Source organism: Myotis nattereri, assembly GCF_964212035.1.
Source record: "Myotis nattereri genome assembly, chromosome: 17".
NCBI lineage: Eukaryota > Metazoa > Chordata > Mammalia > Chiroptera > Vespertilionidae > Myotis > Myotis nattereri.
This window is the reverse complement of record NC_138092.1, coordinates 25,434,621-25,449,315: the sequence shown is the minus strand read 5'-3', so window position 1 is coordinate 25,449,315 and position 14,695 is coordinate 25,434,621. Positions and strand designations below refer to the sequence as shown.

Below are 14,695 nucleotides of genomic sequence, written 5' to 3'. Positions count from 1 at the left end.
AACTTTCCATGTCTTTGCTTTGTAAAAGGTGAGTTTTTCTACAATTGTGAATAGAAGTGTTTAGTTTCAACTCAGTGCTAAACAAGCTTGGTAGTAAGCAAAAACATTCATTTCTATTCATTCTTTTTCTTTTTTCTGGGGATCAAGCAGACATTTATTTATTTCAGTAATATATATTTTTCTATTGTTGATAGTACTACAGTTGTCTCCCATTCCCCCCTTCAGATCTCAGCTCGGACATCCTTTTCTTGGGGAGGTGCTTCCTGTCATCCCTCCCACTGTCCTGCAAAAATTGAAAACACTGACTCAGCCAGTGTAGTCCAGCAGTTGAGTGTCAACCTATTAACCAGGAGGTCATGGTTCAATTCAAGGTCAGGGCACATGCCCAGGTTTCAAGTCTGATCCCCAGTAGGAGGCGTGCAGGAGACAGCTGATCAATGATTGTCGCTCATCATTGATGTTTCTATCTCTCTCTCCTCTCTTCCTCTCTAAAATAAAACATTTTTATATAAAATTAGAAGCACTGGTGCTTTTCTTCCTAGCTCTTACCTCAGTTTATACTTCTATGTTTAAGAGTGAAGTTATTTGGCCCTAGTCAGTTTTGCTCAGTGGATAGAGCATCGGCCTGCGACCTGAAGAGTCCCAGGTTTGATTCTGGTCAAGGGCACAGGCCCGGGTTGCAGGCTGTTCTCCCAGGAGGGGGGCGGGGTAGAGGAGGGTGTGCAGGAGGCAACTGATCAGTGATGCTCTCTCATCATTGATGTGTCTATCCCTCTCCTCTCTTCCTCTCTGAAATCAATATATATATATACTAGAGGCCCGGAGCACAAAAATTTGTGCACTCGGGGGGGAGGGGGGTCCCTCAGCCCGGCCTGTGCCCTCTCACAGTCTGAGACCGCTCGGGAGATAACGACCTGCTGGCTTAGGCCTGCTCCCGGGTGGCAGAGGGCAGGCCCAATCCCTAGGTGCAGCCTCTGGTCGGGCTCAGAGCTGGGCTGACTGGGGAGTTGGGGTGCCGCCCCCTGTCATGCACAGAGCAGGGTGGATCCAGAGGTTGCAATGCTACCCTCAGTCACACTCAGGGTAGGGCCGATTGGGGGGTTGGGGCACCGCCGCCTGTCACACTCAAGGCAGGGTCGATGGGGAGGTTGTGGCTCCACACCCTGTCACGCACAGAGCAGGGCCCATCAGGGGGGTTGGGGCTCTGTACCCTATCACGCACAGAGCAGGGTCGATCAGGAGGTTGGGGAGCTCCCCCCGTCACACAGAGAGCAGGGCCGATCAGGGGGTTGGGGAGCTCCCCCGTCATGCACAGAGCAGGGCCGATCAGGGGGTTGGGGCGCCGCACTCTGTCACACTCAGGGCAGGGACGATGGGGAGGCTATGGCTCTACCCCGTCACACACAGAGCAGGGTCCGTGGGGGGCGGGTTGGGGCGCCGCACCCTGTCACACACAGAGCAGGGCCCATGGGGGCGGGGGGGCTTGGGGCACTGCACCCTGTCACACACAGAGCTGCAGGGTGATCAGGGGGTTGGGGAGCTCCCCCCTATCAGGCACAGAGCAGGGCTGATCAGGGGGTTGGGGCGCCTTCCCCTGTAACAAACAGAGCAGGGCGGATAGGGAGGTTGTGACCCCACCCCCTGTCACACACAGAGCCGCCGGGCGATCAGGGGGTTTGGGTGCTGCCCCCTGTCACGCTGATCCCAGTGCCAGGAGGCATATTACCCTTTTACTATATAGGATAGAGGCCTGGTGCACGGGCGGGGGCCGGTTGGTTTGCCCTGAAGGGTGTCCTGGATCAGGATGGGGGTCCCCACTGGGGTGCCTGGCCAGCCTGGATGAGGGGATGATGGCTGTTTTCAGGCTGGCGGGTGACTGAAGCTCCCAACCTGTCCTTTTTTTCTTTTTTCTTTTATTCTGGGCCAGCTTTAGCTCTGAGGCTTGGCTCCAGCTCTTAGGCCTCAGCTGCTAAAAGCAGGTATCTGGTTTGTTTGGGTTCTATAATCGAAACACTGTTTCAACTCCAGCTCTGAGATCCCGGCTGGCTGAAAGCAGGTTTCGGGGGTTTTGTTTAGCTTCTATATTTGTAACAATGTTTCAAACTGCAAGCTCAGAGGCCGGCAGCGGCAGGCAGGGAACGTTGGAGTCCTCCGTCACTGAAGCAAGCAAGCCTCATGTTCGCTTCAAGCTGCCTGGCTGCTGGTCGCCATCTTGGCTGGCAGTTAATTTGCATATCGTCCTGATTAGCCAATGGGAAGGGTAGCAGAGGTACGGCTAATTACCATGTTTCTCTTTTATTAGATAGGATATATATATTTTAAGAGTGAAGTTATTTGATTAATGCCTCTTTCCTTCTCTAGACTGTAAATGCCACAAAGGCCTAACATAAAGTCTGGCACATACATGGTAGATGGTTAATAAGTACTGATTAAGCAGAGCTGTGCAGAGTTGCCAGTCTTCTCCCAGGCTGTCTGAGTCAGACTTGAAGGATGACTAAGGAAGGGCACAGAGCAGGAAGGGGACCTGAGCTGAGGCCCTGAGAAGTGGCCATTTGTCCCCTCCCAGGCATGTCAGATGGGGAGCAAAGGAACACTGACCCTACCACTTTCTGTTGACTAAGCAGCAACCACTCCACTAGAGAGTGCGGAGTTGTGATCATCATCCCACAATTTGCTATTTCAGTGCCTACACTGTCTTGGCTAATCAGTTAGAAACTACAGGTTGTTTGCCCAACCTGGGCTCTCCTGGTTCAAGAAGAAAATTCCATGACATATAAAGGTTTGTTGCCATGGGGAAGAAAGACCAAGGAGCAGGATTTTGACATTTTCTTCAATATGAGAAACAAAAATTTTGAAAGGACGGGGCAGAGGGTGGGAGGCAAAACACAATGACCACTAATTTATTCTCTGACTCAGGTAGTTCTGCTTCTATGTAAATATGCAAAGAAGCCCTAACCGGTTTGGCTCAGTGGATAGAGCATCAGCCTGCAGACTCAAGGGTTCTGGGTTTGATTCCGGTCAAGGGTATGTACCTTGGTTGTGGGCACATCCCCAGTGGGGAGTGTGCAGGAGGCAGTTGATCAATGTTTCTCTCTCATCGATGTTTCTAACTCTCTATCTCTCTCCCTTCCTCTCTGTAAAAAATCAATAAAATACATTAAATATGCAAAGAAACAAAGAGAGAGAAGAGGCCCCATGGATCCACATCCATCAATTCATCACAGCAGGAAACAAGAGAAGAAGCCAGGAGTTACAAAATCCCTCGGAGAGTTGGCATGGGGTTGCCCGAAAACTTGAATAGTGTTTCTCACAGAATTTAATTATTCCCACCAGAAAAAAAATAAACTTTCCAGAAAAGAGCAAGGGTGTCTTTTGTTCCGTATTTGTAAATGCAGCTCAAATTCCTTCACAGCTGAAGGCTGAATGGTTTGCTCTGACAAGTGTTGGATTAAACTAACAAAAGTGAATATTTTGTATCTTTCACTTGGATGACCCTGCAAGTTCTAGTCCTGACCTAAGTAAGGGGCTGAAGCCAAGAATAAAAATTATTTATTTGATCTTCTTCAAGCTGGCTCAGGTGACCATGTGACCGCCCTAACAATTCTCCTGGAAAGAGACATGAGAGGTCATACATCCCTGGGCAGTTTACAAGGGGTTTGAGGTTTACTTGGCATATACCTTCTATTGTGTTCTGCCTCATGGGCTTGCACTTTTTGAAAGAATGCAATAGGAAGCATGATTGGGCTTTGGGGTAGAGACCAGGGTGGAATCTAGCTCTGACATTTTCAAGCCGGGTGACCTTGAGAAAGCGATGAACTGGGTTTTGGTTTCCTCATTTGCAAAGTAGAGAAAACACAACCCTCTCACCTTCACGAGCTGTAAGAACAACAAGAGGTGACGCGTGTGAAGTACGTGGGACACAACGCAGGTGTTCAGTGAGTGAACTCCTTAGCCTTTCTATGAAAACACCCATTCATTGGCTCACTCAACAGATTTGCTTCCAGCATTTACTGAATGCCAGGAATTGGGCTAAATTCTAGGAATATAGTAGTCAAGGCAAACAAGGTCCCTACATTTATGGAGCTCCTGGAGACAGATAGATATTAAACATCTCAGTACTATATTCAGACTCTGATAAATAGTATGTTTTTTTTTTTTAATAAGACAGGACAATATGATAAAGAGTAACTTGAAGAAGACAGGGAGAATATCAGAGTATTTAAGAAAGGCTTCTCTACAAAATTAATCTTGAGACTTGAATGACAAAACAGAACCAGTCATCCAACCTTGGGCAGGAACAACATGGTATTTGGGAGAGATAGAGGCAAGGTCAATGGAGCTGTAAGCAAAACAGGGTAGCAGGGCCCAGATCACGGACCCTGTAGGCCATAGAGAGAGTCTGGAACTTATTGTAATGGGAAGCCATTAGAGGACTTTAAGTGCCAGAGTCACTTAATTAGATTTGCTTGAGGGGCAGATATAGGCACAATGATGATGTATTTGTGAAATAAAAAAAAAAAAATCTGCCCTCATTAGATTGAAGAATAGCTACTAGAGGATCATGTAAAATAAAGTTATGACAGTGTGGTCCAGAAATGGTTTTAGAATTGATGTGATAAAAAAAAAAAGAAAATATCATTAAAGGTTGTGATATGAGGTCACATTTAAGTGAGTGATAGGCATTAGACTGTAGCCTTTTTATCTTTTCAAAGCAGATAAAAGAGGTAAGAAACAGAATTAGTCCTCCTGGAACAGATGACTTCCTCCAGGAGTTTAGTGTTTAGACAGAAAGGGCCTGCATGGTGCAGGGTCAGGCATGCAGAAGACACTCAGTACATTATAGTTCTTTCTCTTCTTTCCTCCTTTCCCCTTTGGACCAGAAGCCACCAGTCCAAATGGAATTCCTTTTGGAATGGATGAAGAGTTGCCAGAGACAAACTATAGGAAACAACCCTCTTCTAGATAAAATGCACTGAAGGGGTTGACTAAACTTTTGAGGATTTCATATCTCATGCTCCGTTCTGGTTGTAATGCCAATGAAAGGTTTCTCCACCAGAGGTTTACAGACTTCATTGTTTAAGTAAAAGAACCTGCCAAATAAGAATAACTCCAAATTCAAAGTTGCTGACTCAAGTGAGAATTTCAATGAACATTACAATCATTGTTTTCTGGCATGGGAGGGGAGCAGAACAATATGAAATAAAACAACATCTTATTAGAACTGTAATGAATTGCTCTCTCTTTTATCTCATGTTATATCTTGTAACATCTGCTTCCTTTTTGGTCTCTGGGAACAAATATGCTACTACTGATGAAGAGGAGGTCATCGGAAGGGAAGAAGAAAAACAGAGTGGATTAAAGGCAAAATTTCCTTTCTTTTTTTAAAAAAAAATTAATTTATTTTGAGAGAGAGAGAGAGAGAGAGAGAGAGAGAGAGAGAGATCAATCTGTTGCTCCACTTATTTATGCATTTATTGGTTGATTCTTGTGCCCTGACCAGGATCGAATCCACACCAGGGACGAGGCTCTAACCAACGGAGCCACCCAGCCAAGCCCAAAGGCAAGATTTTCAAATAAGCTTGTGAGAGTGTAAAAGTCTAGTATTTGACCAAATCATCTAAAACTCAATTCCATTTACAACTGAAGTTAAGCTGGAACCCTCCTGCTCTACATCTTTATTGCATCTCAGCAGCCCCAGCCTGCAGCTTGACTGCCTGGCCAGCCCGCCAGCCCCAGTCAGCTGTGCAGAGGCGGCAGGCAGGAACTGCTGGGAGGCACTGGGGCTAGGTGGCTGAGGCACAAAGGCCACAGATTTCTCTATTCCAACCCAGAAAAGAATTGAGATAGACCTTATCACTCCCTACGGACACATGTTCTCTGGAGTTCTTCCAGACTTTTCAGAGATGTAAATCTGAATATTCACGTCAGGGTCTCCCCTCATCATGGACAAAGGGCTCCATCCAAACCAGGCAAAGAGCTCTCCTTAGGGTCTGGAAAGGTCTGACAGTGTTAACGGGGGAATGGCACCCAGTCTCTTTAGTCTGAGGCCTGTCCTTCTCGCATACCGGTAGCCCACATCTGAAAACTTTCCTATCCCATAAGTAGGTGGAATAAAAGAGAGAGAAATGGTACACATGAGACACTCAGTTATAAAATCATCTGCTTTTGGAAGTTAAAATGCCACAGCGGAAGTATAAAAATCCCGCTGATGCAAAGTTCCCAAAGGCCCACCTGTCCGGCCTTGTTCACTCTGGAAAGCAGAAGAAACCCGGACCATGACCTGAGGGGTTGTGTTCAGTGTAGAGAGTGACAACAAAGGCAAGGGGGGCCCTTTGCACTGTCCTGGGCCAGTCAGAGGTGCCAAGAGGAAGTTTCTGGAGAGATTTTTGGACAAAGGCTACCAGCTAGACCAAGCAGCTCAATCATGGCCCAGGTCAGGGAAGGCACTCACATCCCCTCCCAGCACAACCAGACATGCCAGCCTGCAGTTTCCCACACAAGGGCCATGATGATGTGACAGGTCATGGGTAATACAAATGGCTCTTTAAGTAAGTGGAGTTATTCTACAACTAATACATATGATGAAATCGGAAATAATTTCCTCGGTATTTTCTGTAAGAAAATAATGTACTAGGCAATTATAATGAATGCACACAAGTAAGTTATATGAAGGGCAGGGTATTCCCTGTCATTTTCACTTAACTGCAATTCTATCTATTCTATCTCTATCTATCTATCTATCTATCTATCTAGTCATTCCAATCAGAGTTTGACCAAAAGCATATTAGAGCAGTTATTGTGCTATATCTTAACAATCTTAAGATTCCACTGGTGTGTTTCTATTAAGTGATAAAATGTTGTGATAGGCAATCTAGATAGGTTTTTCCCCTGCTGGATGCAACAGAATGTATAACATGCTAATGTGCTTTGTGAATTCCCAGGAGAAAAATAAAGTATACAGCAGCTTCAAACTGTTTTGATCTCAGAACCGCAGCACAGGAGATTTTGTTGGACCAGAGAGCTGTGTAGCACGATTTTGGCAATACTGCTCTAGTGAATTCTATACTGCTCTACAGCATATGAGAACTATGTGCAGCCCCTGAGAAGCTAAGAATATAAACCATGTGAAATATGAGCATATGGAATTGAAAAAAATATACCAGGTTACCGATCTACCAGGGTATATACATTAAGGAGTTAATTAACTAATCAGTAGACAATGCCTAGAAAAGTTATTCATGTTAATCAATGAAGATGCACTAAAATCAATTTAAAACACTTGGCCAAGCAAAACAAGGTCTTTAGCTTCAATATAAATCCCTTGCTTTCCCCAAAGGAAACGAGCTTAAGTCAAAGCCCTGTGGCAAGTGAGTGCACGCTCAGGACTAAAGCACCCTGCCAAAAATAATTCATACTAGCACTTTACTGTGGAAATAAAATATAAAACTCTTCCCACAGCCAAGAGTTCCATTAGAAAATGAAAAAATCAGCCTCGGCACAAATACAAACGCTCGCCCTTTATGCTCCCAGCCAACTTTCCGGCTCTGGGTTCCTTTGGTGCTGTGCCCACTGCAGTACTGAGGAGCTGGGAAGGGCGTCTAACACAGGCCACCTGAGCCAACAAGGCTTCCGTGACTTGCAGAGCACAGGACCTGGGAGCTGGCACTTCCTGGTATGAACAGGGTGTTCAAATGGAGGGTCTGGGGGGCAGAGTCAAGCCCTAAGCAAAACAGCACTGATTACCCAGACTGGTGGGAATCCGTACTCTGTGCTCCAGGGAGCCAGTCTCTGCGCCCACCTTTTCCAGAGGAAAAAGCAGCGCCAGAGGGAAGGTGCTGGAAATCAGAGCTGCGCAGATGCAAGTCATGCCTGTTGCGTCACTGGTGTACTGCTCTGGGGAAAGGATTGATGGGAGAGGATGAAAGTGGTGAAGAAATGAGCAGGGCAATGAGCTGTGGCCTTCAAGCCTTCCGCAACCTTCCATGCCCCAGATAATCATGAGATAAATGACCTCTGTGGAATGTTTTGCAGATGACAGAAGAAGGAACCACGATGCTAGATAAAGGTGTTTTGAAGCAGAAAGCCAATGCACTCAACATCCCTTTATAGCATATTTTGGTATAAATAAAAAGCAATTTGTGTATGTGTGTGTATATACATATGTGTGTATATATGTATATGCATATGTATATATGTACATGTGTATATATATGTATGTACATATATGTGCATACATACAAGAAGTCTGGAAGCATATAAATCAAAATGTTAAAGTGCTACACTTTACCGCATGTCAATTATACTTCAATAAAGTTGTTTAAAATTTAACAGTGGTTGTCTCTGAGGAAAGATTATAGGCAATTATAATTTTTTCCTGCTTTTCTGCATTTTCCAAATTTTCTTGATGATGTATGGACTACTTTTGTACTAAAAACATGTAAAAATTATTTTCAAAAAATCTTATATAATTCGTTCGATTTTTTTTATGTTTGTGTAGTTCTTTGTGCTTCATCTAGAGTTTCTACATATTTAATCCCTAAAACTGCAGAAAGAATCTGGTCATCATTCCAGACAGGAAGGACTAGCTCTGCGATGTTATGGAATGTATTCCAAGTCAACGAGCTAACAACCAGCAGAACCAAAATGTCAATCCAGCTCTCTTCCTAGAGGAACAGACTTCGTATAAGACAGAAGTAGCAGAGTTATTAGATAAGATTTATGCAAAAAGAAACAGTTTTTCAATCTCGGTGTTGGTTAAGGGAAGAAATGTGAAAAACCAAGGAAGGTTTGGAGCCCCAGGAGGCACAGTGAGAGGGACAGGACAACTTTTCCTCCTTGTTGCTACATCATACCCTTTGGGCTTCATTTCAACCCCATTCAGAAAGGGAAAGGGAAACTTGAAAAAAATGGGACCAAACACTTAGGGTGACAAAGTACATACAGATGGCACCAACAATGAAATAAAGCGAGAGGTATTCAGACACCACTCTCTCGGAGGTACCTTCATTCCCGCTGCAGCCGCAGGGCCACTGGGGTCCACGGCCTGGATGTGGCATGGCTTGCTTCCTCGCACCACAAAGCCCCAGCCAACAGCATCACCAACAATCTAGAGAGGAAAACCACAGTGAGCAATCATCAGACAGCCCCTGGCAATTCTCCCGACCTTGAGAGAGAGAAAGAGAGAGAGAGAGAGAGAGCCAGCCCAGGATGAAGTTCGAGCAGTGGCAGATCTCTTCTGTCTCATCTCTACCCTGTCAGGAGTAAAAGGAACACTCTGCTTCTGTTATAACACAGGTATATCGATGCAGAAACTGTGGTCGGGAAACACTTGTTTGGCAGAAAACAGCTTCTGTGAAGGCACTGATCAGTAACTACCGGGCAGGTTGCCTCTCTCTCAGGTTGCTATACAATTTCAGCAGATAGGAAGGTTAGAGGGTCTTAAACACATGCTTGAATCTTCTCTCCAGATCCAATTTTGACTGGCTTTGCTCTTTCCCCCTAAATTCAAATGATACTTTCTTGATGATCTGCTATGTCACTGTAGTCTAAAATAATAATTTAAATTACTAATGGTAAGAAATAGGAAGAATCTTGGCTTTCCAGAAACACAATTTTCTACCAACAAAAGAAAGTGATAAAGTACACAAAGCTCACAATTTACAAGTAGATGCTGGTCTAAAAGTTGTTTGAAGCCAGAGAGTGCCTTTTCCTATAGAATCATTGTTAGAAATGGCAGTTACGTCCCTGGGTGGCTCCCAGTCATGCCTTCGACTAAAGTACAGATGAAACACATTAATCAATTCGTAGCAAGGCTGGCACTGAAATTTAAAACCACCGGGGACAGGGACAGGTTGGAGGGGGTCAATGGGGGTGTGGGAAGAGGGGGGTGCCGGGGGGGGGGGGAGGGACGATATGTAATACTTTCAACAATAAAGATTTTAAAAAATAATAATTTAAAAAATCAGGAATAAGACCAAAAAAATAAAACCAAAAATAAATACTTTAATACTTTAAAAATACAATCAAGCCTGGCTGGCACAACTCAGTGATTGAGCATTGACCTATGAACTAGGAGGTCACAGTTCCATTCCCAGTCAGGGCACATGGCCTAGGTTGCTGGCTCTATCCTCAGTATGGGGCATGCAGGAGGCAGCCAATCAATGATTCTCTCTCTTCACTGATGTTTCTAACTCTCTCTCCCTCTTCTGTCCTCTCTGAAACCAATAAAAAAATATATATTTTTTAAAAAATGCAATCAATTGTCTCTTGAATGCTAGACACGGAGGAAAGGCAGGGAAACCAATGAAATTTCTGTGCATATTCTCAAAAAGACTTTTAGGCACATGATTGATTTTAGGGTTTTCTGTTATTAGTCCAGAATACCTAGTTTCACCCCCAAATGCAGTTTAACTTTTCCCCTGAGGCAGTGGTATTAGCAGTGTCTTTTCATATTGACTGGCTATGACTTGGACCATCCTATTTTAGCTCCTCAGTGTCCAGAATGGGAAGTAGTCCTTGATAGATGCTTGCAGTGTAAATGAGTGTGCAAAGAGTTTCTCCCCCTGAGTCCATAAAATAAAAGTTAGAAAAGGAGAAGTGTTTAAAAGAGGCAGTTGATGGAGGTGTGAAGAGACTGAAGGAAGAGGCCAGGGGATGGAGAGGGGTGAGGTGCTGTCAAGCAGAGTGGGGAGAAGGCTGAGGGACCTCCAAGAAGAGACATGTGGTCTGGAGATGCTCACAGGTACCAAGTACTCCCCAATCAGGTGTGTGTATAACTCAAGACATATTAACATGGTCAAAAGCACCATTCTTTATTGTAGAACAATTTATCCCACAGTTTTCTTTCTCTGTCTAAAGACTCCCTAATGTCTTAAACAATTTAAGTAGAACTAACTGTAACCCAGGAGGAATTATTGACTATTGTACTACCATTTGCCCTAAAGTCTGTAATTATATTACACAATAGAAAGATTTTTTTTAAAGGACACATCAAAGGAGTTTACAATGCTGTATTAATAATAAATGTCATTTTAGTGCCTAAGGATCAAGAAAGCCCAACTATTATAATTATGCCAAAAACAAAAAGGAAAATTAAGAGGTTCTTCCATTCCATCTGTAAAATACCCATTGGCACACTGACATGTTGACAAGGCCCAGAAAAACGAGCAGCACAGGAGAAAAACCAAATAATGAGCCTACTGTGAATGTCTTCCTGGCATATGGTGCTCCGGGAGTCAGGAGTTCCTCAGAAGTGACGGGCCTCTTTAACACTGTAAGACAGACACAAAATCAAGGTGCACCCTTCATTCATTCACTCAGCAGATACTTTACTGAATGCCTCATTTGTGACCATCAGGGAACAAAAGGGGGAAAGAAAAATCCCTGCCTCACAGTTATACCCTAGCCGAGTAAAGACAGAAAATATTAGCAAACAAATCAGCCCACACCTAACTTGCAGAGCTATGGAAAGAAGAGGAAATGGAGCAGGTGAAGAGAAGCAAGGAGTAGGCTAAGAGTGGGCTAACATCCATCCCCACATGCAGTAACAAGTGTTATTTTCTTGTGATGAGAACTTTTAAGACCTACTCTCCTAGCAATTTTCAAATACACAATGCAATGTTATTGAATATAGTCACCATGCTCTACATTATATCCCCAGTACTTATTTATTTTATGACTAGAAGTTTGCACCTTTTGACCACCTTCTCCCATTTTGCCCAACCCATCCACCATCTCTGGCAACCACCAAACTGTTCCCTATGTCTATGAGTTTGTTTTTTAGATTCCACATATAAGTAAGATCATATAGTATTTGTCTTTCTCTGTCTGACTTATCCCACTTAGTATAATACCATCCATGTTATTGCAGTAGTTTATGAGTGCTCCCTGATTTCCCAGTGAGAGTCAGTGTGGAAGCAAGTTTCTTCACTCCCTTGCAAGTTACAACTTTATTCTTAGAGCTAATGCTCCCAAAGAAAGAGGGGAGGGAGGGGGAGGGAAAGGTTAGATTAAAATATATATATATATCCGCCCTGGCCAGTATGGCTCACTTGGTTGGGTGTCATCCCATGCACTGAAAGGTTACTGGTGTGATTCCAGGTTAGGGCACATGTCTGGGTTGCAGGCTTGATTTCTGGTAGGGAGCATGCAGGGGGCAGCCAATCAATGTTCCGATTGCATCGATGTTTCTCCCTCTTTCCCTTCCTCTCTCTTTCAAAATCAATAAAGTATATTTTTATATACCCAATTGCCTACATAATAGCATTACATGACAGAGTTTTCTCTTAAAGCCCTTCGACCAACATCTATTTGTCCTTATTCTCACTAATGCATAATGATTTGTTTTTCTCTAAAGAGATGTATTCACTGAGGGTAGGGGTCATGACTTCTCATCTTTGTATCCCCAACATCTGGTGATAAGGAAACATGACCAAAGAAACAAAGTCTTTTCCCTGAAGGTAATATATTGAACTAGGATGGACAAAGCACTAAACAAATGGAGTTGAGGGTATTTTCAAGGCAATGATTATCATGAAGGACCATGCAATCTAATCCTGAGAAGTAGGTGGGTAAGGGGCCATGAGAAGGTGGTAGTATCAATGGGTTACAGGCTCCTGTGGGACTGAAGAACTAATTAGGCCAAGGAAGGATTGCTTCTAAGTCCAAGTTCATCAAAAGTTTTTTTAAAAAACATTTTATTTATTTATTTGTTTATTTATAGAAAAATTGATTTGTTGTTCCACTTATTTATGCTTTCATTGGTTGATACCTGTATGTGCCCTGACCGAGGATCAAGCCTGCACTTCATTTATCGGGACAATGCTCTAACCAACTGAGCTACCCAGCTAGGGCTTATTAACAATCTTTATGCCTAGATTTTTTTCTGTAATGTAAAGGCCAAGAGGTTGATGAATAGAGTTGGAAACCACCAGGCACCAAGAATCAATTACAGGTACAGTTGGGTTTGCATAGACCATGCTTCTTCCTTAGGGGTGCTAGGGACCCACAGCTCTTTGCATTGGTTGCAGTCTGGGGAATCCCTAGTTCCCCTGCTCTGTGGAAGACTGATGTGCTGCTCAAACCCTCCTTCAGGACTGACTGAGGGGCTCCTCCCAGCTGCCAGGACTGCTAATGGCAGACAGCCCTCAGATGCCAATGCTCTCAATAGTTTTTGCAACTATCTCTCTTGCTTAAGGTCACACCCTCTTCCCAGGGGCAGCCAACACTTAATGACTAATCAACATAAAGGTACAAAGGCCTGGCCATCTCGCCTGAAATTTGGACAATTGTGAAGGACTATCCCAAATCCAGAGCTCCCCTTGGGTTAGCTGCAGCCTCTACCAAGAGCGCTTGCAGCTCTGTTTTCCTCTGCCCAGTCCTACGTTCCTCCTTTCTAATCAACAGTTCTTGACCCTAAGGACACACAATAATAAGATCCCCACATACTAGTCTCCTTCAGTCTGAGAATCTGCTTCCCAGGGAACCCAGCCCTCAGGGAAGCCAGTCCCCAGGGAACCCAGCCCGCATACCTGCCCAAGTCCCCCAGGTCATAGTCAGACCACTCACCAGATTTGGGGTTGCAGAGCACAGGGGGGCTGCTGCTGAGGGTGGGGCTGCTGCTGAAGTAGCCACTGCTGCCACAGCTGCTCATGCTGCTCCTCCTCACGGCAGACACAATCTTGATCTCCTTGCTGGGGCTGACTGCGGGTGGGAAAACACAAGGTCACTGAGGGTGGTGGTTTTGGTTCCCTAGAGGACGTGGGCTTTCAGCCGCCAGGTACAGAGGCCAGTTACCTGTGCCGGGAAAAGCATTCTGGCTTCAGAGTGAGAAAAGCAAGGATTTGAGTAGCAACTCTGCCATTTACCAACTGCATAACTTGAGGCCATTTCCTTCAGTTCTCTGAGCCTCAACTTATCCAATTATAAAGTGAGAATAATACTATATCAAGGATTGGTGCATAAAGTGGATTATATAATGTATGTGCAAGTCCTCAACTACATAAAATATTATTTGAAGAACCACTAAACGCATGCTGAGCAGTCCCTGGAAGGAAGTAAATTAAGTGTTGGTATACACTTAGCCAATTAACAATACTGATAAATGCCTCCTGCTTTCATATGAAATCATGAATCACCCAGAGCCATGGAAGAGGAGATTAAAATACACAGCACATATTTAGGCTTTGAAAGTGTATGTGAGACAGAGGCTTCAATGATCTGATCTGGTTCTCTCTGCCACGAAGTTGGCTGGCTCTCAACAAGGGAGAGGAAATCCAGGTATATATGATGAGTGAAAGAGGCCGTGGAGAGAACTCAGCTTAGTGCCTGTCACATGAGAAACACAAAATAAAAGCTGTTTTTATGGTGACCATGGTTACTATATCCTCCTTATCATCATCATTACTTATTCTGTTGGGCCCATTAAAAAAAAAAAAGACAAAACTTAGCACTAGTTTTGTGAATAGTTATTCTGAATTTACAGATGACCACACTGTAGGGCGCCCATAAAATAGAGAAAAGAAAAATCTTCCCTCTTCAAGTTATTGTGAGAATTAAGTGAGCAATCAAGCTTGACTCACTGACAGGGGCACAAAAAATTCTCAATACAGTTGCACATGTCCTCATCATCACTCCCTATACACAGCCAAGACACCCATGGACATTTTGCCCTCAGGTTAAGCCCAGAGCATTCAGA

The 14,695-nt window shown here is 44.2% G+C and overlaps 1 protein-coding gene across 2 annotated transcripts in view; it reads right to left on the bottom strand.

Annotated features, from left to right (window-relative positions):
* Positions 1 to 14,695, bottom strand: part of DEPTOR (DEP domain containing MTOR interacting protein) — a 125,296-nt gene that overhangs the window by 16,758 nt on the left and 93,843 nt on the right. For both annotated transcript variants that reach the window (XR_013997093.1, XM_081111509.1), the window contains exons 6-8: positions 13,567 to 13,701; positions 11,200 to 11,270; positions 9,002 to 9,106 (exon numbers count right to left, since the gene is read on the bottom strand). Coding sequence is in view for 1 of the 2 variants with exons in the window: in XM_081111509.1 (XP_080967635.1) it covers positions 9,002 to 9,106; positions 11,200 to 11,270; positions 13,567 to 13,701 (311 nt within the window). In the remaining variant the exon portion in view is untranslated. The remainder of the gene's footprint in view (positions 1 to 9,001; positions 9,107 to 11,199; positions 11,271 to 13,566; positions 13,702 to 14,695) is intronic.